The sequence below is a fragment of the Poecilia reticulata genome, chromosome 13 (assembly GCF_904066995.2).
Source record: "Poecilia reticulata chromosome 13, P_reticulata-male-v2, whole genome shotgun sequence".
Classification (NCBI taxonomy): domain Eukaryota; kingdom Metazoa; phylum Chordata; class Actinopteri; order Cyprinodontiformes; family Poeciliidae; genus Poecilia; species Poecilia reticulata.
In genome coordinates, this window is record NC_088842.1 from 8,450,745 (window position 1) to 8,475,523 (window position 24,779).

The 24,779-nt window shown below is 41.1% G+C and overlaps 2 protein-coding genes across 3 annotated transcripts in view; both read left to right on the forward strand.

Annotated features, from left to right (window-relative positions):
* Positions 1-10,899, forward strand: part of LOC103474211 (roundabout homolog 2) — a 100,505-nt gene extending 89,606 nt beyond the window's left edge. The window contains exons 22-27 of one of the 2 annotated variants that reach the window (XM_008425015.3): positions 1,313-1,451; positions 4,465-4,778; positions 4,970-5,089; positions 6,500-6,679; positions 6,846-6,967; positions 10,253-10,899. In XM_008425015.3, the coding sequence (XP_008423237.1) occupies positions 1,313-1,451; positions 4,465-4,778; positions 4,970-5,089; positions 6,500-6,679; positions 6,846-6,967; positions 10,253-10,264 (887 nt within the window). In that variant the 3' untranslated portion in view covers positions 10,265-10,899. The remainder of the gene's footprint in view (positions 1-1,312; positions 1,452-4,464; positions 4,779-4,969; positions 5,090-6,499; positions 6,680-6,845; positions 6,968-10,252) is intronic. The other variant, XM_008425016.3, reaches the window with a different exon arrangement.
* A 10,365-nt stretch (positions 10,900-21,264) lies between these two features.
* lim2.3 (lens intrinsic membrane protein 2.3) lies at positions 21,265-24,552 on the forward strand. Its single transcript, XM_008425020.3, has 5 exons — positions 21,265-21,434; positions 21,944-22,132; positions 23,920-24,069; positions 24,160-24,294; positions 24,365-24,552. The coding sequence occupies exons 2-5, from the start codon at positions 21,958-21,960 to the stop codon at positions 24,424-24,426; spliced, it is 522 nt and encodes a 173-aa protein (XP_008423242.1). The 5' UTR covers positions 21,265-21,434; positions 21,944-21,957; the 3' UTR covers positions 24,427-24,552.
* The last annotated feature ends 227 nt before the right edge of the window (positions 24,553-24,779 follow it).

Below are 24,779 nucleotides of genomic sequence, written 5' to 3' on the forward strand. Positions count from 1 at the left end.
CAGGATGGTCCAAAAGAGTGATGTTATTCTCTGGGAAGAACTCCTTTGTCAGGCGGGCATTGTGAACTGCAGCATTGTCCTGTTGAAAAACCCAATCATTGCCACACAGACGAGGGCCCTCAGTTATGAGGGAAGCCCGCTGCAACATCTCCACATAGCCAGTTGCTGTTTGACGCCCCTGCACAACCTGAAGCTCCATTGTTCCATTGAAGGAAAACGCAACCCAAATCATGATGGCGCCCCCACCACTGTGCCGTGTAGAAAACATCTCAGGTGGGATCTCCTTGTCATGCCAGTAACGTTGGAAGCCATCAGGACCATCAAGGTAAAAGTTTTTCTCATCAGAGAAGAGAACTTTCTTCCACCTTTCAATGTCCCATGTTTGGTGCACCGTTGCGAAGTCCAAACGGGCAATTTTGTGGCGTTGAAGAAGACGTGACCTTTGAAGACGTTTTTTGTTTCTGAAGCCCTTCTCTCGCAGATGCCGTCTGATGGTTATTGGGCTGCAGTCAGCACCAGTAATGGCCTTAATTTGGGTAGAGGATCGTCCCATGTCTTGACGGACAGCCAATCACTTGACTTTTTTGTTCCATATCCCTCAGAAATGCAAAATGACTGTCTTACTGCATCGAATCTCAGCAGCGATGGCACGTTGTGAGAGGCCTTGCTCATGCAGCTCAACAATCCTACCACGTTCAAAGTCAGTGAGCTTTTTTGCTTTTGCCATCAGGAAGTCTTGACAGTGTAAAGACTTGACAGAAAATGACATGGAATCCAAATTTTTGCTTTTAAAGTCTATGGTGTTACACTTTTGATCAGCTGAAAAAAATCATGTTTGAGTGTAAATGCAGTTTTCAGAAAATTCTCCCCTCAAAAGTTCTTGTCTCTTGCACTGATTTTTTCCTTTAATATTGTGAAGCTCTACTTAGAACCTTCTTAAGATCCAATAGTGCAAAATGCAAACTCTTGCAATTTTTTGACTGGTCTTAAGATTTTGATCAGGAGTATATATATATATATATATATATATATATATATATATATATATATATATATATATATATATATATATATAGTTAACACAGATTCATACTAGTGTTATGAATCAGCCGATTATGATCGGTGGCAATTTTGCAATTTTTATATATATATATATATATATATATATAATCTGTGTTACTAGTATAACACAGATTCATACTAGTGTTACTATGGATGTGCTCGGCACAATGGTTGTGACATGTCTGGAATGAATCAATAATGAAATTGATTATACAATTATTGTTTTTATTATTGTTTTTGTTGTCATTAGACAAACTGGCTTCGCAGGCATCGGCTGGATCCCTGTCCAAGCCGGCTCCTCTCACCTGGGTGGACGTTTTATCACTTCCTCTTCCGCCCAACAAGGGCAGAGATCATCCAAAACCAGACAAAGAAGAGGCACAGCACAGGTAACATTCATCACCGCGTTCATTTTTCAGACTCCTCATATCTCCAGAAACACTTGGCTCTTCGGCGGTTTTATATATATTTTTTAATTTTATTATTATTAGAGAAGGCCTCTGGCTCTGCTTCTCTGACAGATGGCATTAAGGCAGCTGGGCATCAAAGCTGCCCCGCAATGCTGCCAAGGCAGTCAAGCAAAGCTTAAGTGAAGTTTGGTGGACTGAGGAGTTTGCAAATTAACACTTGTGTGTCTACCGGCGGCGAGACGAGGCGACTGCGCTGCGAGGCGGCGGAGGGAAGCGTCCACGCTAACCACTTCTGACACATTAGATTGCGGACATAACGGGGTGGGGATCGGAAAGGCTGTTCTGACTGCGCCGTGTCTTTTGTAATGACATTAGGCTCCATCTGACAGGCTGAATTAGTGCTTTCCGTTTTCAATGACACGTCCATCATTAAAATAGCCCCAACGGCGCTGACATGACAACAGGCATCACGGAGGTGGAGCCCGTCTTCTCGTTCTTCTTTACTGCTTCCATTTCATGAGAACTTTGAACAGTGTTTCTGATTCATTCCTGCTTTGCTCGTTTGTTGACCCCCCTGGTTGCTCTGAAGTGTTAACTGGACGGTGTTGAGTTTTGTGCAAATATTCTGGCTATAATTTAGAAAGAAAAGTAAAGTGATGCAACTGCAAAAACACAAAATCTTACCAAGTATTTTTGGTTTCTAAGGCAAATATTTTGGTACACATGTAATTTGCGATATGGACTTAGATTTTTATCCCAATATTTTGTGGTAATATTGTGATAACAATAAAATGATGATAGAGATCCATTTATTACCAGTTTTTAGGTAACTGCATGGCGCCACAAGCATAAATACTGCTCTTGAAAAACATTCTTAATGAAATGAAGCTTTTTCAGGATGCCACATACTTAAAGAGACGTGATTTATGTCACTAAGTTACACATAGAGACTTTGTTTAATCCTGTTTTTGAATTTGTTGATATTTTTCTGATGTCTCAGTGGAAAAAACACTGGAGAAAATGTCAAAAAGAAAATTAAAAATTTTTTTTTAAACATCAACAGAAATCTATCGTTATGTGACAGTGATAATTAAGACTTTTTATTACGACAAGAAATTGTTCACGATAAACAATACAATAAATACCCACCTACCTGAAATATAACAAAACTAACTTACAAGTACTGTAACTGTCCAGCAATAAATATGAGCTTGTTTTAAGTCAGGAATGCCTTAATATTGATTTAAAATATACAAGGTCCAGATTATTGCACTTATTTCAAGACATTTCGCCCATGCTATAAGTGAACTAATCTGCCAGTGGAACTAGTGCTTTTTTAAAATCAATATTAAGAAATATTGACCTTAAGCAAGCTTCTATATCTTGCTGAAAAGTTACTTATATCAAGTGTATCAAGTTGTTTGCACTAGAAACTAGACCAAAAATATTTAATAGGATTTTGTGTTTTTTGTTGTGTGGCACAGTCTCATTTTGAATGCTGAACGTGTGCATTGAAAAAAAAAGAGTATTTCTTTAGGAAACATAGGAAAATATCTCAAATAAAATCCGATTGTTTGGGAAGAGGAATCAGGATTCATCAGATCTCCTCTGCACCTGCAGAATGCAGAAAAACGCCAAAGAACACAGCGGCGTGGGTTTTGAAGGTCGAGCCGCTTGCACACTTTGCTTGTGTGTATTATTATTCTTTCCATGTCGGGTCAAACGCGGCTTCTCCTCTACGGCTCAGCCTGAGGGCACTATTTAAATTACATCTGCCCTGCTTTTATGGGACACTCCACATGTACTGTGAAAACAGCAGGACGCTGCTGCGTTAATCAGTTGTTTAAAAAAATGTTTTACATTGGAAATATTTGGTTAATTTTTATGTCTTTTGCTCCTTCATTTCTAGTCAGAACACATTTATATTCTGCCATCAGTCACATTGAGTGTAATGTTAATTTAAAGGCATACGTCATCATTCTTACAACCACCAACACCAGCTATGTGTTTTTGCACAATCAGAATCAGCTTTATGGGGCAAAATTTCCCCATAAAGCAAAAATATTCACTTCAATTTCACTCGCAGCGTGCAGACATTAAGTATATACAAACAAAACCTTATAGGACATAAAATAAACACATGCCAACATCCTCTGGAAGAAAACTTATCCATCCACTATAATACAAAACATGTCTGTTTTTTTTAATATCTAGAAATGAAATGAGAACAAATATTCTTTATTTAGCTAGGCAGAGGGTCAAAATTGATTACTGGATTACAAAAGCTGCACAACCCTGATCTATTGTATGTAAACATAATTCTGACCAATTGGGGATTCGATGAAATTGTCACAAAAATGAAACTTGCTGATCCCCAAAGTTGTTTGCGATATCAAATAAACCCTTTGAAGCTTAAGATTAGGGCTGGACAATAAATCAATAACTATGTATCGCAACAGACACGTGATCAATATCAATTAATAATACACCTGATTGAATATTCAATATTCAATACATAGAATATTCACTGAACTCAGATCCAGATCCACGTAGCATTCTGGGAGATGTAGGCAGAGGAAAGACTTTAGCCGCTCAACCTCCGCTAGCGACCAGCTAATAAGTGAATGTCATCAACTCACTCACTCTGTGGTTACCTAGCAACAACTTGTTGAGTGACTTACGTACGCAGCAGCAGTTTCATGTTTCACTACCGTGGCTTATAACTGCTAAAAAATAAAAACTGGTGTTGAGTGGATAAAAGAGGAAAGATAACGGCACCAGTTTGGCAGCATTTCAGATACTTAAAACAAATCAATATTTATTTAGATTAACTGAAATGAGACGCTTGTATCGTGGTACTTTTTTCAGCCATATCGTCCAGCCCTATATTATATTTTAAAATCTTACTGAAAACGAATCAGCAGCAAGAAGACAGAGTGTTTCCCTGAAAGCCACTCCTTCACCTGCCGCCTTCTCTCCACCCGACGTTTAGTTCCGAGGAGGAAGATGATGACTGGTGTCCTCCGCTTCCGGCCAGAACCTACCTGATGGACTCTTACAGGGAGGAAGGGTCAGGCCTGCCGTCCAGACCAGAGGAAGTAACGCCTTCCCCTCAGCATGACGCCCCGCAGCCCAGCGACAGCCCCCGCGTCCAGCACTTTGACCTGTTGGTGCGCCACCAGCAGAGCCAGGTGTCCCAGTCCAACCCCGATCTATTCACCAACACCCAGGCGCTGGAAGCCAGTGATCTGTACAACCACAGCAGCCAGTGGGCGGATAATTTCAGGGGAGAAAGTCTCGACAAAGGTCAGTTTGAATTAATTCGAATGTTAAGGTTGGACTCACACGACCGCGCCGCGCCACGAAGGATCTACTTTCCGGTTGTTACTCAGCAGAAAGGAAATCGTGTTGCATTTATTCATAGGGGATTTTTTTGTTTGTTTTGGCTTCTGTGTGAAGTTTCCCTAAAGGATGACGTCAGCATGCTCTCTTGTCAGGACAATCTCTTGCTGTGGCCGCCGAGTCGAGCCCGACTGCTGCGGCGCAAAAACCCAGGAGTAAGAAGAGAGCGCCGAGGGACGGGCAGAGCCGGAGAGAGAGGCACGGAGACGCGGCAGGTACATCCTGAGCCACACTAATCAGTTCTAATCCGGTTAAGAGAACGCTGTTCATTCTCTAAATTATTTAGAGCAAATCTGACAAACATGGCTCTTTTATTATTACCTCTTTGAATTAAACAGCAGCCATCAGCTTCGGTTTGTTTCAGTTTTATTAGCAGAAGTTCTCATGCCCTTTGAACTCTTGAGCTTTTTTTAATAAACTGTCTTGGAACGTTAGGAACATTGACAAATAAGCATTTTTTTTAAAAACCTGAATAGTGTGGTTTGCAGGCACAACCAGCAGCCTTCATAAGTCGCAGGCTGTAATGTGTAATATATGCATGTGTTCTGTAATGGCGCTTCTCTAGCTGGTTAAAGCTGCAGTATGTAACTTTAACATATTTTAATATGTTAAAATGCTTTTTAACATATTTGTTAAAAATGTCACCATGTGGTGACAGTTTGAGACAGATAATCAATGAAAAGGTCATTGATTATCCCTAAGGTACTAAAAAGATTTTTTTTTAAAGTGAATATATTAAAGTTTTAATCATAGATTTTCAATCATAGTTTTTTATAATCACAAACTGTAAATTGTTTTTCAAAAATATATCTCTAGTAGTAGGAGTAGAGCGACTTAAAAAACTCAATTTCATTGACTTCATTCTCAGAATTCTGACTTTTGATCTCAGGAGATTGAATTTTGAAAATTGTAAGAAAACAAATTCAGAATTTTAATTTTTAGTGGCCCTAATCCCCTTCCATACCTTTCTCTGCTTGGCTTTCAGTCAAAGTCATCAAGCTGCTTTGCTCCTCAAGCACAAAATGCACAAGTTTCTGACAAGAAAAAGACCAGAGACCGCGTCCAGCAGCGTCACTGCGACTCACACTGCTGTTAAAAACAGCATGAAGCAGCATTTAAGCTAAACAAATGTAATAATGACTAAATGGTGAATAAAAGGTGCTTTTTAAGGAAACTCAGTGTTTCCTTGCGTATTTTGTAACATTATCTACTGGTTTGCAATGGGAGTCCTCGCTCAAAGCTAATGTTATTTGCGGGATGATAGGATGGAAAAGTTAGGGAATCCCTCCTTTAGATATCTGACTTTGGCACATTCACCATCTGAGTAATCGCTGGTCTCCATGTGCAAACACTTTAAGTCACAATGGTCCTGAAAGAGGCTGTAGTCACTAAAATAACATGATGCATCATGGGTAACCAGGGCGCTCAGAGTCACTGGCTCACACTTTGAGCTTTCAGGTCCCCCTCTGCGTCCCGTTATTAAGCAAGTCGGCCTCAAAAGTGATATCTGCTCATCTAACTGGCAGCGAGAAAGTGAATAAGCAGATTTCCCGAAATGTCAGAGTATTCCTTTTAAGATAAAATTCTGTGTGTGTGTTTTTTTTTAATCATCGCTGATGAATCAGAGCTCCCCCCTCCACCGGCCCCTCCCTCTGCAGACGGCTCCCTGCAGCTCTTTGTGGACGTTTTGAGTCGCAGACAAACAGACAACGAAACAAGAGAGGGAAGAGATTTGCCCGCTCTCCTGAAGCGAGGAGACGACTCCTCACCCCAGAGGGGGGGACTTGCAAAGTGGTTATCACAAGGTAAAAAAAAAAAAAGGAAAAATTCAAGAAAACAAAAATGGAGCATGACAAACTGGCTCTGGCAGGTTTGATTTGATATTGTTGTGAAGCTTCCGGTAAATGATCTCGGTTTTCAGTCATTCAGGGGCCAAAACACTTTAAATTTGAGCGATTTGTTTTCCCTCAGCAGATGAGAATGTAATCCCATACGGACAGCCAAACGTGCTGTCCAAGGTCCAGACGTCGGGCTACGGGTCCCTGGGGGGACGGGCGTTTCCTCGGCCCGCCGCTGCTCAGAGGAGAGATGAGGTAAGTCTGAACATAGCAGATACTGAACTGTATACTGAACTGTTATCAACTCCGTAAGAGACTCTGCAGGAAGCAGGCCCGTCTCCAATAAATATTTATAAGTAAATAAGTAAAGATGGAATCTAGAGTTTATTTTTTTTATCCAGTACAGCTCTCAGTCCACTGGCCAATTATCCAATAAACATATTTTCAATATGGAAATCATAGGTTGAAGTATAAAATTTAAATACAGTGGCTTTAAATTTTTTTTATATATATTTCTGTTAAAATGTCAGATTTTTATGAAGCAACTAAAAATAACCAACTACGGTAAATTATTTCAATATTGTTCTATTGTTAACGTACTGAAATTCATACAAAAAAACAACTTCATAAACCTGGTTGTATAATTGTTCACTCCCCCTAAACTTAAACTTTGCTAAAGAACCTTTGGTCTTCTCTTGGCAGTGGCGCCCCCCAGAGGGGGAGTGAAGGGGCCACTGGCCCTGACTTGAAAAAATGCTTAGCTTCCCCACTGCATGACCCCTGCAGGGAATCACGCTCAAGTCATAGGCAGGAAAACAAGAGTCAACATCTCTATTTTTAATTTTATTTTATTTGCTGTACCCCACTAGAACGTCCCAAAACTTCAGTTTTCATCTCATATTGAAAAAAAGAGAATGGTTCTCCAACTTAAAAAAAAACAACAAAAAATCAACAGCAGTTAAGCGGTCACAAGTAATTTAATGACATAAGTGAAACTTGCTTTGTTCATGTTTGTTTAACTTGACAACTTAATAAATGATCTTAATTTCTTTTGTTTTATGCACATGTGAAGAAAACTAAAATTCTTATGTGTTCATATTTTTATTATCGATAACAAAAAACAATTTTCCCTTGAAACAAGGTGATCTCTTCCACATGTTTCACTGTGGAAGTGGTTTCTTAAAATAATGCTCAGTATTATTTTTGCGTCAACGTAATATTTAGGAGCTGTGGCCCAAAGAGTTCAGCTCTGCTTTCATCAGATGAAGCTTTTAGAAGAGTTTCGCCTAGACTGGAAGTTTTCTTTTTGACAGAAACTGCGTCTGATTCACAGCCTCAGGTGTTGGTCATGTGAACGGAGGAGGAGAGTTTTGTCACATGTAGAACATAAATGGTCCCGACCAGAACCTGCTCTGCCGTCAGTGTTCCTGTCAGACTCTTGACAACCTTCCTTCCTGACCATTTGTGTCGTCTGCTCATCCATTTCAGAGAAACTTGCAGTTTCGTAATGCCACCTTTGTGACCTCGACACTTTTTTCTCCTATTTTTTATGATATGATATATAGATTTGTAATTGTGGAGAGTTTTCTTCACTCTTCTTCTGTGTCTAACTAATCTGATCTACTATAATTAGTGTTATGTGTATAGATGTGTATTACGTAGATTTATTTAAAGGTGCTTCAGTAAAGTGTTAGCTAAAGGGTCTTTTTTTCTTCTTCTTCTTTGCCGTTTTTGAATTGAGCAACACTTATAGCTTATTACTCCAAAAAAGGAAAATGTTTTGAAAGGATTTATTATTCTCATTTGTTTTATGTTACACAATTGTGGGTTGTTAACTGGGTTATGCAGATCTCTGAGGTTCACTGTAAATCTCATCTGTTGTTGCAGACTCTCTGCAAACTTTTAATAAACATATTAAAAATACATCAAGCACATTAATTACACCGACAGTCATTCCGAGTTTAACTTCAGAAGGACGTTTCCCTTCTGCTGCCTTAAGATAAAATGTTGTTTGTGGTTTAAAAATACCCAACAACAGATGTTCAGCTAAGAGAGGATGTAGTAATATTCCACTGATACTGTGAGGTTTTTCTCCACCAAATCTGTGAACAGATTTATGAGGGTGTTTTGATGCTTATTAACTTTTTAAAGCTCATTTAAAGGTATTCCGTACCTTTAAATGTTTTCCTCAGCTTTTTGGACACATTTTTTTTCTTCTTACAAATCCAAATATTGTCGGCCACGAATTCGTCTCAACTTTGCAAGCAGTGAGCTTTGTGAAGTGTGCATGTATTAATGTGTTTAAATGACACGCTGCAACACTTTACACATGCATTGACTTTAATATTTGTTTTTGTGGATTATCTGCTGAAAATCTTGTCATTAATCAGATTTTTAAAAAATTGGCACTTTTCTGAGATTTTCCATTTTATCACATATGCTTATTTGATTCAGTATTAGACATAGTTTCTTTTTCAACTAAACATTTTATTGCCTAAAATCTTACAAAATTACATTCATTAAGTGAAAGCTTTTAATCATTTGTAGCAAAGGATGAATCTGCAGGTGAAAATATATTTCTGACATAAGTTAATCCCTTTCTGTTTGACTAACATCAGTACAGTGTAGGACTCATCTGTTTATTTGACCCAGGTTAATCTGAAACTAACCTCTGAAGGACTTCTGGATCAAACATATTTACAGCCAATATTGTTTTCATCTTAAATGCAACGTGTATATTTTTGCACAGTTTTGGCTTAATTACTGCTCTGAAAATGTTGTACTTTAAGAAGCCGTGTACTCCAGCTAACGATTAATTGATTGCTAAATAAGTCGGCCATTATTTCAATAATCGATTAATCGCGAATAACACGATTAATTCATTTCAGCGCTACTTTCAACATCTTTCTTTTCTCCACATTTTTTGTTTTTACTCTGATCCCCGTAAATAAAATGGACCTGTATGTAGATACTGAAAGGCTGTTTGGATGGCCAAGTCAAAGTCCAGACACAAATCAAATTGAAAATTTGTGGTAAAACCGAGTTTGAGATATTTTTGCAATGATAAATGGGGAGACATTTTGATCTCAAGGGTGTGAGTAAATTTCCAGTACCTGTTGCAAGATCTAGACATTAAAAATAAAAAAATAAAAAGCATAAGATTTACTTTTATGATTATATCAAAAATGACTTTCTCCACAAAAAGGAGAATTTTTTTTTTTTATTTGAGTGTTTTATTGGCAACATGAGCAACTTTAGACGAGAATGTAAAGTTGCCCGGCACACCTGAAGAGCAGCAACTAACATGAAACATCAGAGATTCAAGTTACTTACAAGTGGATCTGATTCCTCAGTGAAGACGAATTTCTGATTTGAAACGAAATCTTAAAAATGGGAAACATGATATGTGAGCTTCATTACTTCCCCACTTTAGGGATTTTCACATGGCTTGATCTCCACAGCTGTTCTCCGTGTAATCTGCATGCTAATGTCTCTGCTCGTCTAACCGCACGCACTCTTTTCATTTGGCTTTCTCCGCAGAATCTCATATAGACAGCCGCCGATTACACCACGTGACATTCTCCTCTCCTTTCCTCCCTGACTTCCTGTCTCCGCGAATCATCAATGTGTTGCCATGGCATCCCCCGAAAAGCCGAAGACAAAAGGAAAAGCGTCAAGGCTTGCCATCTGCCTTTTCACAAGCTACTTGTATTCTCTTTTTATTTTACTTTAGGGATCTTCTTTTTTTTCTTCTTCTTCTTCTTGCGTGTGATTTCTCTCACCCCCCCTTCCTGTGTACAAAGACTTCCTCTGTAATTTTTTTAAAAGAAGAGGTGATCACATATATTACTAAGAAAAGAAACGTATGGTATTTTTAGGCTAAAGGGAATGAAATGGAAGTATTGCGTTGTTGTACAGCAGATTAATGAATGTATCTTTTGTTTACTCCTGACCGTCAAACTATGATGCTGCGGGTTTTTTGTTTTGTTTTGTTTTTGATGAACGACGGGAGCAGGGAAGAGAGACATGAAGCTAAATCTCATGATGTCGGTGTGGGTGTGTGTCAGTGTTTTTAATTTCACCTTCCCGTGTGGCTGTGTAACCGTGTTAGATCACCAGTGTGTTCATTTTTAAATCTGGGGGAAAAAAATAAATAAATAAATAAAAGGCTTTGTTACATAAAGGTTCCTCTTGCGTAGAGTGTGAAATCTACTAACTGTGACAGAAGAATAGCAGTTGTGTTGGTAGCAGTGGGACTCTGCGGATGACAATGCCAGCCTGGATTTTCCAGTCAGCTGGTGCCACCGCCTCAGCGCCGAGTGAAACGCTTCCATGAAAGTTGGAACGAAACACGATTCAAAAGTGCTCGAAAAACTTGTGCTGCTGAAACTTTTTGAGCGTTAGAACAGATCTGATTATTTATTATTATCATTATTATTATTATTATTATTATTATTGGAAAGATTTAAGGAAAGATCTTTAAGATGACCAGCATTCCTAACTACAGCTGTAGAAACCTGTGAGGTAGTTTTCTAATTGGTAATTGGTAGAAATGCATTTTGCGTTTGTTGATTCAGCAGAAATCCACTGGTAAAAACGAACTTATTGTCTGCCATCTTTGAGCCCCGAATCCTATTGGACAAGGATCGTTCTAACAGACCAATCAGAAAAGACCTGACGAAAACAGAGAAAACAGAGTTTTCTACTTAAATTATGTAATCTCTGATTTTTTGAAAAGTTAATTTATGTTAATGATTTTGGTTAAAAAGGGAAATTCCTACAATATATTTATATTTCTATGCAAATGGTGGAATGTTTATCCATCCATCCATTTTCTGCCGCTTATCCGGAGTCGGGTCGCAGGGGCAGCAGCTTCAGAAGGGAGGCCCAGACTTCCCTCTCCCCAACCACTTCTTTCAGCTCCTCCGGGGGAACCCCCAGGCGATCCCAGGGTAGCCAAGAGACATAGTCCCTCCAGCATGTCTTGGGTCTTCCCAGAGGCCTCCTCCCGGTGGGACGTGCCCGGAACACCTCACCAGGGAGGCGTCCAGGAGGCATCTTGATCAGATGCCCGAGCCACCTCAACTGGCTCCTCTCGACGGAGAGGAGCTGCGGCTCTACTCTGAGTCCCTCCCGGATGACCGAGCTTCTCACCCTATCTCTAAGGGATAGAGAGCCCAGCCACCCTGCGGAGGAAACCCATTTCGGCCGCTTGTGTCCGGGATCTTGTTCTTTCGGTCATGACCCAAAGCTCGTGACCATAGATGAGGGTGGGAACGTAGATCGACCGGTAAATCGAGAGCTTTGCTTTTTGACTCAGCTCTCTCTTCACCACAACAGACCGATACAGCGCCCGCTTTACGGCAGATGCTGCCCCAATCTGCCTGTCGATCCCCCGCTCCCTTCTTCCCTCATTTGTTAACAAGATCCCCAGATACTTAAACTCCTCCACTTGAGGCAGGACGACCCCCCCGACCCGGAGAAGGCACTCTACCCTTTTCCGGCTCAAGACTATGGTCTCGGATTTGGAGGCATTGAGCCTCATCCCGGCCGCTTCACACTCAGCTGTGAACCGTTCCAGCGAGAGCTGCAGATCACGATCTGATGAAGCCAACAGGACCACATCATCCGCAAAAAGCAGAGACTTGATCCTAAGGCCACCAAAACGGATCCCCTCAACACCTCGGCTGCGCCTAGAAATTCTGTCCATAAAAGTAATGAACAGAATCGGTGACAAAGGGCAGCCTTGGCGGAGTCCAACTCTCACCGGAAACGAGCCCGACTTACTGCCGGCAATGCAGACCAGACTCTGACACCGGTCATACAGGGACCTGACAGCCCGTATCAAAGGGCCCGGTACCCCATACTCCCTGAGTACCCCCCACAGGGCCTCCCGAGGGACACGGTCGAACGCCTTCTCCAAGTCCACAAAACACATGTAGACTGGTTGGGCGAACTCCCATGCACCCTCCAGGACCCTGCTGAGGGTGCAGAGCTGGTCCAGTGTTCCACGACCAGGACGAAAACCACACTGCTCTTCCTGAATCCGAGGTTTTTTAAACAGGGGGACCACCACCCCAGTCTGCCAATCCAGAGGAACTGCCCCCGATATCCATGCGATATTGCAGAGTCACGTGAGCCAACACAACCCTGCAACATCCAGAGCTTTAAGGAACTCCAGGCGGATCTCATCCACCCCCAGAGCTTTTTGACCACGTCGGCGACCTCGTCCCCAGAGATTGGAGAGCCCGACCCCGAGTCCCCAGTCCCTTTCCTCAACAGAAGGCATGTTGGTGGGATTGAGGAGGTCTTCGAAGTATTCCGCCCACCGGCCCACAATGTCCCGAGTTGAGGTCAGCAGCACACCATCCCCACTATAAACAGTGTTAGTGCTGCACTGCTTCCCCCTCCTGAGACGCCGGATGGTGGACCAGAATCGGCTCGAAGCCGTACGGAAGTCTTTCTCCATGGCCTCTCCAAACTCCTCCCACGCCCGAGTTTTTGCCTCAGCGACAACCCGAGCCGCATGCCGTTTCGCCAGCCAGTACCCATCAGCTGCTTCTGGAGTCCCACAGGCCAAAAAGGCCCGATAGGACTCCTTCTTCAGCTTGACAGTATCCCTCACCGAAGGCGTCCACCAACGGGTTCGAGAGTTGCCGCCGCGACAGGCACCAACAACCTTGCGGCCGCAGCTCTGAAAAGCCGCCTCAGCAATGGAGGCACGGAACATGTTCCACTCAGACTCAATGTCCCCCACCTCCCCCAGAACGTGTTCGAAGTTCTGCCGGAGATGGGAGTTGAAGCTCCGTCTCACAGGGGACTCCGCCAGACGTTCCCAGCAGACCCTCACTACACGTTTGGGCCTGCCAGGTCTGACCGGCTTCCTCCCCCACCACCGGAGCCAACTCACCACCAGGTAGTGGTCAGTGGACAGCTCCGCACCTCTCTTCACCCGAGTGGCCAAGACATATGGTCGCAGATCCGATGAAACGATGACAAAATCGATCATCGAAGGGTGTCCTGGTGCCAAGTGCACATATGGACACCCTTATGCTTGAACATGGTGTTTGTGATTGACAATCCGTGACGAGCACAGAAGTCCAACAACAGAACACCACTCGAGTTCAGATTGGGGGGGCCATCCCTCCCAACCACGCCACTCCAGGTCTCACTGTCATTGCCCACGCGACCTGCACAATCCTGGGAACAGATGTAAGTGACACAGGGTCATTTTTGAAGAGAAGGTCACCTTTCTAAACCTTTTGCCTAAGTTTTTTAAAAACCTAAGTCATTTTTTGCTTAAAGTTTTTTGGGGGATTTTCCCTCAAAATCACTGTTGGCAAAAAACGACTTAGTCCATTATTTTAGCAGGGGGACGATAAGCGAGCATTTTAAGTTCAGTGGAAAGAAACAGTGTGATTGAAAATAGTGCACAAGCAACGAAAGCAGAGTCCATTATAGAATCTTGTGGAGATTCAAAAACTGAAGACTGCAGCTCGAGTCAGAGCTTTGGACATTGAAGAGGGGCCGGGGGATTTGTGTTTTCTGATCCCTGTCTGTCTCAGGTCCTGGGGTCCGTGACTCCTCGCACACAAAAATTCACATGGAGAAACTCCACACCCACACAGTCTAACAGACTAGTTTGCATTTGTACCCATGTTAGGGCTTTCTGTTGACTTCCATTCATTTAACTGTATTTATACCCAACCCAGACATTTGTCCTCACCTTTGCTAGTCTATTCCTAACTCTAACCTTAACCAAAACTTAATTCACACCACACTTCTAAACCTGACTAGTACAGAACAGAAGTGCAAAGAAAAAAAAAATCAGGACCAGGAGAAGATAAACATGGTGAAAGTGGTCCTGTGTATCTGGTATAAAACTACACACACACACACTCACACACAGGTGTTTGAATTCAGGTGTTTACGCACACACTATCTCGGGCGTTGGTTGCCACTGAATACATCACGTATTAATAGCCTGGTTCTTTTCAGCCATGCTGTTATAAAAGCATCTGTTTCTCACTGGTTAATGTGTCATTTTTTTCTCTTTTCGCAGGTTTATAACTAAACTTCTCTTGTATTCCCTTCATCCTTTTTTCTCCCCTCTATTCTTATTTTCATCTTTCCCTTTTAGCTGTTTGCCACCTCTCTTACTTTCTTTTTTTCTCTCTCTTTAAAGCTGTTGGGCGTCTCCATTAGCACTCAGACAAACGTGCTACATTGTCAGACAAGAGACATTTAGAAAAGAAAGAGGAAAAGAAAAGGAAGCAGCCAGGAGGTCCGTGGTCACTTTCTAGGTGCTGAGAAAATCCAAAGTTCAGGAGAGTGACTAATGTTGACAGGACAGCTATTACAGTTACACTTTTCTTTTTAGAAAAAGAGGCAGGAAAGAAAGCCTCAGGAATTGTGTCGCGTGGGGAAACGAACTGCCCCTATCAGATGAAAACATTTAAACTTTTGACCTACATACAAAAAGCTGTGTGTGTGGCAGAAAACTGACACTGCTCCTCACCCTGAACACATCTTCCTGAAAAAGAAACAAAGGATCAGCCACATCCTGCTGTGAGGCTATTTTCCTTGAGTTCAGACAGGAAGGCTGGTTGTAGACGTTAGTAAGACGGAGCTGAATACAGGACAGTCCTGGGAGAAAACCTGTCAGTGCCTAAAAGTGAAAAAAAGCCCTGAGGATTGACAGACAAGAACCATCAATGTAAAGACAGAGCAACAATGGCTCAAAATACACAAACAGAATGGCCTATTCAAAGTCCAGATCTAGGTTAACTTTAAAATCTGTGGCTGAAAACACAACTGAGACATTTTATTTGGAAAATAATGCTGAAAAAAATAGTCTGTACTTCAAATTCACAATTGTGCTGCTACCTTGTGTTGTTCTATCCCATAAGCTGGTGGTGTCTATAATGAGAGAAAATGTGATTTATTTTTCTTCAAGTGTGAATATTTTTGCGAGTCGCACTAAAATGCGACTTCTGTTTCACGCTGAGGAATCTGGAATTTCCCTGCCTGAATTTTAAATGAATAGGATCTGTGGAGTGTTTGGTGGTAGAATAAAATATAAGACTAAAAAATAACACAAAGTTTTAAAAACCACCAGTTTAACATCGGCAAATACGCAAAATAATAACTGGGAGAAACCATTTGCGTGTCACGTTGTCCATCCATCCATTTTCTGACACTTTTGTCTCTAGTGGGGTCGGGAGGGGTGCTGGTGCCTATCTCCAGCCTATCCTCAAGAGGTGGGGTACACCCTGGACAGGTCTGTTGCAGGGAAACACAGAGACACACAGGATGTTTGTCCTGTGTGGTTGTTTAACCATGCACACACACCTAGGGACAATTTGGAGAAGCCAATTAACCTGACAGTCATGTTTTTGGACTGTGGGAGGAAACTGGAGTACCTGGAGAAAACCCTCACATGCACAGGGAGAACATCCAAACTCCATGCAGAAAGACCGGGGCCAGGAATCGAACCCAGAACCTTCGTGCTGCAAGGCAACAGCTCTACCAACTGCGCCACTGTGCAGCCCACGTGTCATGTTATCGTTTTCATCATTTACATGCTATCGAACTTCACTCAGTCTGAGACTTTGACTCTGTGAAATTGAGTAAATCTGTCTCTTCTGAATGGGTGATTTATCCTGATTATTGATCACGTATTAGCATTCATATAAGTAATGACTGGTGAGCTTAGGAGCATTTGCTCAGGATCTTTAAGGGAAAACATGTAACTGTCCAAAAATGTAAAAAATGCTAAAAAGCTGTGATTGTTGCTGATAGTGATCTAGTGTGTCGGTGTGATCCGTATAAATAAAACAATTAAGATAAGCGCCGCTCTGTTTTCATGTGACTGAGAATATTAATGTGGGGACGTGAATAGACTGTCAGCAATAGCAGGATGCACATGTTTAATAGCAGGGTTACAATATATTGCCTAAACCTCATTACAAACATGGTTGCACATTGAAGAGTTTAATTATGCAGAAAGCAGAGGCACTGATATATGATGATGCTTTCATCTATGCAAGGGGGAAAAAGTGTCACTGGAGGATTTAGTGTCTGAGAAAACACTGAGGATCTTGGCGTCTTTCACCTTTGATCTGTAAGCAGAGATCTGTAGGTATCGGAGGGATCTAACTCCACTTGGACACGGAGAAGTTTCCACAAACGAACAAGACAGGAAGGCTGTGATCGCTCCAGGAAGTTTGGAAAACCTTCCTTGGAAAATCAACCGTACCTGGTTCCTGTTTAGTACCAACTGTTTTGTTCCACACCCTGATTAAATCTACCTCAATTCCTGGATATTCACAGAACAAATACACTTTTACTAAGACTAAATAGTACACAGGTTGACTCTCTTGACTATATTAGATGAATTTTGGGACAGGAGTCTGCAAGCTTTGCAATCCAAAGAGCTGCCAACGTCCCATGATCCTTTTGATAAACATCTACTACAGGAAATTTGTAAATTTTAGAGAACAACCATTTAACTTGTATTTGTGAGTGTTAAGATAAAGAAAAGAGGTTAGATAAAGTGTGCTCCACGTAGTTTCCAGCCCAATACCAAGATAATTAGATCAGAAATAAATATTACTGCTACATAATAGTGTCTTTGTGTTGTGGATATTTAATGTAAGACTTCAATGGAAAAGCCTAAAACCTTAAGAGTATCTATATTTGGAAAGTGCACCTGTATGTGTGTGTGTGTGTGTGTTTCTTTTCTGTATGTTTTCATGTTTAGCTAGTGGCTCCTTTGGACTTTTCAAAGGAGCCACATGTGGCTCCGGAGCCACAGGTTGAAGACCACTTGCACAATAAAGGCAGCCGAATAAAAACATCACAGGTTTTTATTTCAAATGTCAAAATTCATCTTTGGTTTTCCTTCCACTTTCCAGTCGTGTGTGTGTGTTTGGTAGAGACATGTCAAACTGAATTATTTTAAATTCACAAGTCTGTGGTTTTAATTTGAGAAATCAAAAAAAAAGAAAAAAAAAAGCTAAAGCAATATAAACACTTCTGCAAGACCCAAACAAGTTTGCGTGGAGCCGTTTGCTCCAAAATGAATTTCCGTCTCATGTAACCATAGCAAACCTCTTTTGAAGGTGCAATGAAATAAGTTTGTGTCTCTGATTCAGAGAGGCCTTGTAGCAAGAAAAGAAAAAGGAATGAGCTCAAGTTTTTCAACCGGAGCCAAATGACCCTGAAGTCTGAATAAACTCCTGGTACGTTGTATCATGTTCCGAGAACCGCTCCCCCCGCCCCCTCCTTCCAAAAAAAGAAAAACGCCTCATCTACGAGAAAGTGTGCACGAGCTGATGCCTTCCTTCCTCAGATTGCAGCATTGTGAAGCTGAACGTGGCTTAATGAGAGCGGGAAGCCTTCATCTTGGAGTACAGCCCCCGAAACGTGACAGCACTGGGATATGAAAAGCTTCTTCACCCCCCCCTCCTATGTCAGCTCTGTCATCCACTGGGTGAACCTTCCATGTGCAGATCTTATTAGCTGAAGAACCAGCTGCAGCACTGCAGCAGGGAGACATTCAGACAGTGTGGAAAACATGTTGGACTCCGTCGTCTTAAGCTAACACCATCTGGGTCCCACCAGGCCAGGGGGATGACGGTAATCCACTGTAACTTGAACAGGTCACATGATTCAGGTGGGTGGTGCAATCCTGTGCTTTTAGGCATGCGGGTTACGATTTTAACATTAAATGGTCTTATACAGGAGAACTGATGCACAGTAGGTTTAACATGACCCCTACCCAGGTAGTTCAACGCTGCAATCCTCAAAAAACTTTACTATAACTTCATGTTGTAGTATTATTTTTATTCATAAAAATCTCAAAATGTTTACACAACTCACCTGATATAAGCCTAAGAGTTTCATATACAATGTTTGTATATGAAACTTTGTACATTTTCATGTACAATGTTTGCAAAACACACATTCATTAAAAAAAGAAAAGAAAAGAAAAACAGTGGAACCCCCTTGACATTGTTGCCCTGGGCTACTGCCCTTGTAAGGTCTTTCTTTCTTGAGTCTCACTGTGACTTTGAACACATTGAATCTTAATTTTTCTTGCTCTACCAAAAAGAAAGTTACGTCATAGAACCTGCCTGACATCACGAAGCAGGGTAAAAGATTTCAAAAAAGCTAAACATCCTGCGCCGAGTGAAAGAACATAATAAAATAAAACACATGAGAAACAAAATCATCCATCCCCATCCATCCATTTTCTTTACACCCTTGTCCCTTAGTGGGATCGTTAGGGTTGCTGGTGCCCATCTCCAGCTAACGTTGCGGGCGAGAGGGGGGGTCACCCTGGACATGTCGCCAGTCTGCCGCAGAGAAACAAAATCAAACATCTATTCATCAATTTAAGACTTTTGAAGCACAGTAAGAGCAGCAACACGCAAAAAATAGAGAAAACACCAACAGCCAAAAACCTTTCCTCCTAAAATTACATCCACAATTAATTTAGCAAAACTCAGAACAACAAGTGAGGCACTACAGGTCATGCTTGCCTCAGTGTTCATGATTCATGAATTTCACTTGGTTGAAAAGAAGACAATAAGTCTCACATTTACCCACAAAACATCTTGACGATCCCCAAGACTCCAGGGGGAAAAACATTCTCTCCCTGGAACGACGAGACAGAGTCAAACTTTTTAGTCTGAGTGTGATTTGTAAAGACGGAGAGATAAAATAAATCTGCGATGCGTCACAAACCATGCATACATTTTAAGTTGCTTCTCAGGTTATACGCATGATTATCACAATACCATCCACGCTGCTCAATTACAGCGAAATCTCTCCAGAGCTCAACCCAAGCATGAAATGGAGCTCAATCAGATCCGACAGACGATCCGTCTTCATTATGCTGTACGGTAAACTCATACCGTGTTCTGACAATTACATGTGTCGTGTTGTTTTAGCATGAAAACCTTTGAAGTTCAAGCAATGTCATTTTCATATTTGTGCAATCTCTAAACAGGTGAACGTTCAGCAGAGAGTACAGCATTGAAAAGTAACTGGAAAGCACCACCTAGTGGTGACGTGGGGACATTTCTTTTATTTTCAAGGTGGTCTCTTTGTGTAGATGGAAAAAAAAAACTAAGGGAAACGCAGAACTCAACTTGCTTCAAAGCTCCTGCTTTACAGTGTTGCCCTGGCAACCGTAGTTAAATCAATGTAGTCCAAAGCTGCTGTGCCGAACTACAGAACCTCCATTATGGTGCGTTCAATACACCTAATGACAGCAATTTATTTCTGTCTCCCACAGCTTGTTTCCTTCAAACAGACCAAGAAGTATTTTCTCTACTTTAACTTAAGAAAAAACAATTAAATGCACTTGCTGCGTGTTTCATTTTAAAGAAAAACTTGTGAAACTATTTTAAAATTGTCTCTACTTTGTCACGTCACAACCACAACATTTGGGTTTTTCTGAGATTTTATGTCAGATCAGCACAAATCACAAGATAATACATAGTTTTAAACTTTGTGGGTTAAAAAAGTCAAAGTGCAGTAAAAAAAGAAAGAAAAGAAATTAGTTCTGAATCCATAAGTAGAGAATAAATGTATAATTTATATGTATAACTTTCTGCTGATTCCAAGCCAAGCAGGAGGAAAAAACAAATGGAAGTCTTTATCAAGGCCAAGTGTGACCCAAATTGTACTTTAATGCATATGTGCATTAACATTTTTGTATTTGCACATGGGAAACAAATGTGAGAAAGTTTCAGAAATGTGAATACTTCCACATTTTGTGCAACAGCATGATAGTGCAGATGCTTAGACTATTGGAAAAACGAATAAAATAATATTTTCAGCGTTGTTGTTTTTTTTTTGTTTTTTTTTTAATTCTACAAGAATAAATCTGAACAAAAAGCCCCGAATCATCTTCCCTTCATTTTACTCACCACACTGTTCCGCCAAGTCATTCGCATTCAATGTTGGTCATAATTATATACGTTTTTTTGTGTGTGTGTTTTTTAAATAAATGTCTGAGCAATTTTTCATCTGCAATTAAACTCATTTCATTTCTCCGGGACGGCTGAGTGCCAATTAAAAGGCGGCTTCTCGAAAATACAGCACTTAACGCATAATAAATCAAAGATAGCAGCAATTTGTCTTTCAGTTTTCATTAAGAGTCGCAGAGAAATGAACAGGAACAGCGCGGCGAGTGCACTTCCTCTAATGTATTCACCATTTAAACTTTAATGTCCGAGGGAAGAAATTATGGATTGGAATTTATGCAAATTGCGCAGTTTCAATTAATAATAATCTGGACCGGGTGGTCTGGCGCAGACAAATAATTACCGAGAAGGGATTTGCAAACATATTTAAAAAAACAGAAAAAAAACGACTGAACTGCTGTATTACGACGGGTTTTGTTTTTGCACCGGCCTGGGCCTGTTGCAGGTCACGGGTTTACTGTGTGGGGTTTGAAAGAAAAGCCCCCCGTCATCAGTATTAACTGAGGCGTTTTGTATTTTCAGCAGATTCCCCCTTAAACACAGAACTCACCCGCTGTGATTGGTTGCGGCTCCGCAGGGCTCCATTGTCCCGCCGATCCGTTTGTTCGCTCGGTTTCCTGCACACAAACAAAACTTTCCTGCCATCCCGGGCTGCTTTGTGCTGTGACCACCTGGAATATTGGATTCCCTCAACTATTTCCCGAGGAAAAGAACAAAACGCAAAGGTATGCAGTCGAGTCCTTTCCAAATCTGCATTTTTGATAGTTATTTTCTAATGTACGTATTGAATTGAAATGTGATGTTTTTTCTTTGTTTTTTTGGATAAAAATGCCAGAAAGGTCCACTTTGCATAACATATTCCAAGAAGATGTCATGTTTTTATGGATGCTCCACTGAATCTAAGCAAGCAAGAATATTCTTTGGCTCATTTTGCCTCCTGTTTGGTATTCCTGGAAAGCCTCCTGATTTATTCAGTCAAACATGTTTAACATCACTCTGAAGGTGTCAAAGGTCAACGAGGTATTAGATCAAACCGGCCTGCTTCTTCATGTGGAGTAAGGGCTGATACTTCTGGAATTATTTACCCCCCCAAGTTCCCTCATGCATCTTTTCCCGGTTTCTTCCATATTTCTGAGTTGTCACACCGAACGCTGGCTGTAATCAGTGAAGCAGCGCCGTCCGGATCCGTCTCGAGCCCTGACCTGCCCTTTCTTCTTCTTCTTCTCCCTCTCAGTATATTTCAGCAGGATGTACAGCTTCATGGGAGGCGGGTTGTTCTGTGCCGGAGTCGGGAACATACTCCTCATCGTTTCTACAGCAACAGACTACTGGATGCAGTACCGCCACTCCAGTAACTACATGCACCAGGGCCTGTGGCGGTACTGTGTGCCTGGGAAGTGCATGACGCACACTGACAGCATTGGTGAGTCTCGCTCCACGCTGGCTGGGGATCGTTGTGTGTTTTAGTGTCTGACTGTGTGTCGCAATCAGGTTTGTTTGCTTTCCAGTGAACAGTGAAAGTCCAAGGCGCATCATGGATCAGATGGAAAAACTTTTGAAGTCTCTTTGTTTCAGAAAGATGTAAAATCGGTGGACCAAACTTCTTCTGATTGCTACTTTACCTTGTTGAACCAATAGAACCGTAAGCTTATTGTGATACATGACGGCGTACTGTAGAACAATAAGTAAGTAGATGCAGCAATGAAACTACAGTCCATAAAATAGGAAACTCTGAACGATTACATTGTGAGATAAAGAAGGAAAAAATGTTAGAAAAATCTGTAAATATAAATTCAAGAACAATAATGATTAGGACTGTAACTAATGATTATTTCAGTAATAGATTAGTCAGTTGATCATTCAGACAGCTGATTGATTAATCGGATTCAAAAAATTGGCACATTTTGCTGATTTTTTTATTTGACCACTTTTTTAATACACTATTTGTAATGCATTTAAAATATATATATATATATTTAGAATTCAGTTACTGTAAAAAAAAAAACATTTTTAAATAAAAAATCAACTTTTTGGCTGAAATGTAATAATATAGCAGTCCTTTAGTTTGTGCACACTGATTCATTTGTAGATTATTAGACTATTTTTTGAATTAACTGATTAATAATTACACAGCAAAAGATACTTAAGGGATTTTTGTTTTTTTTATAGAACTTGGACCATGTGAAGCTAACACTATATTCTATGACACTTCAGGAGTTCTTGGTAGAACATGTTTACAGAGGTGTTTTTTCATTTTATTTTTATCTTAAATGCAAAATGCATGATTTTTTATAGAGTTTTGGCCTAAATTTTGCTCTGACTGTGTTGTTCTCTCTGCAAATGGCCTATTTTTGAGTCTGTACATTCCAGTTAATTAATCATCGATTACTTAATTAGTCGACGATTGTTTCAACAATCGATCGTTCATGATTAATCGCTTCAGCCCTAATAATGACATCAAAAGACCGAAAAAAAAAGTTTTCTGCCAAGGTTTTGTATACCTACAATCATCACATTGTGAAACAAAGTTAGTTAAGGGGGAAAAAAAACAACTTTGAAAACAATAAAGACACACAAAAAAATAGATTTTCAAATAATAAGTCAAATGAAAAACAGACACAAAAAGCACAGTGAATACAGAACCCACCACAGATCAGCAGCTCATGGGTCATCAAGGATTACAATGTGAGATAAAATTTCAATGTTACAAAGAACAATAAAAATAGAACATTCAGTTCAATCTGATGTAGCATATAGAATGACCTAAGACAGCGGTGTCAAACTCCAGTCCTCAGGGCCGCTGTCCTGGAGTTTTTAGATTTACTACAGGAAAACACTGAAATAAAATGACTTAATTACCTCCTTCTTGTGTAGATAAGTTCTCCAGAGTCTTGCTAACGACCTAATTATTCTATTCAGGTGTGGTGCAGCAGAGCAGTGGCCCTCCAGGACTAGAGTTTGATACCTGTGACCTAAGACTTAAGAAAACTAAGCTTTTAATATTAGCACGTTTTACTTTGACTGAGTAAATGTTTTTCACCTGCACCACTGCGCTCTTCGGATCATTCTCGTGGCCGCTTCCTCTTTCCCCACGGTGACCTTTTGACCCCGAGAAGCACGTAAAGCTTTCCTGTCATGTAGCCGAGAACACGAAACTCTGTCCGCTTTCTCCAGAAACAAACCGACAGAAACATCTCTCTCCTCCCACAGCGTACTGGGACGCCACTCGGGCCTTCATGATCCTCTCCCTGCTGGCTTGTTTCATCGGCATCGTGATCGGCATCATGGCCTTCATCCACTACTCTTCCTTCGACGGGTTTGACAAGACGTTTGCAGCCGGGATCCTCTTCTTCATCTCCTGTAAGTTACTCGCTAATAACCACGCGCTGCTCTCTTTCTCTCTGTTTGTGCCGAACTGAAGGTGGTAACTGCTGAATATCCGTCACGCAGGCTTCTTCGTGCTGCTGGCCATGGCCGTCTACACGGGGGTGACGGTCAACTACTACGGGAAACGCTATGGCAGCTGGCGATTCTCCTGGTCCTACATTATGGGCTGGGTGGCGGTGGTGCTCACCTTTTTCTCAGGTGCAAACCTTAACTTTTTTTGTACACGCATGAATATATTTCACTCGTTTTAATCAAGCGTTCTTTCTAGGTATCTTCTACATGTGTGCCTACCGGATGCACGAATGCCCAAGGAACTCCAACTCGCGCTGAAGCGCTTCAGAATCTGTAAGCGATACCACATGGCTGAAACGAACCAGAGTCGATGTGAATCTTCCCAACAACTTCCCGTAACTCGTCACGTTCAACGATAAGCAAAAAATAAAGGAGAAGAAAGTGTTCCATTTGTTTCATTTTTTAAATGTCTGTACTGATAATTTCATTGCTTTTCAGCTGGATCGCAGCTGAAGGATCTCGGGATCAGTACGGAAAATGAATTGCAGCGCTAATTTCTCAACCATTGGTGTCTAATCAAATCAATTTGATTCACTGATTATACATGACTATTAAAACTGTCATAAATTCTAATTTTGTTTAATTTTATGGTAGCTTCTTAAATGCGCTTG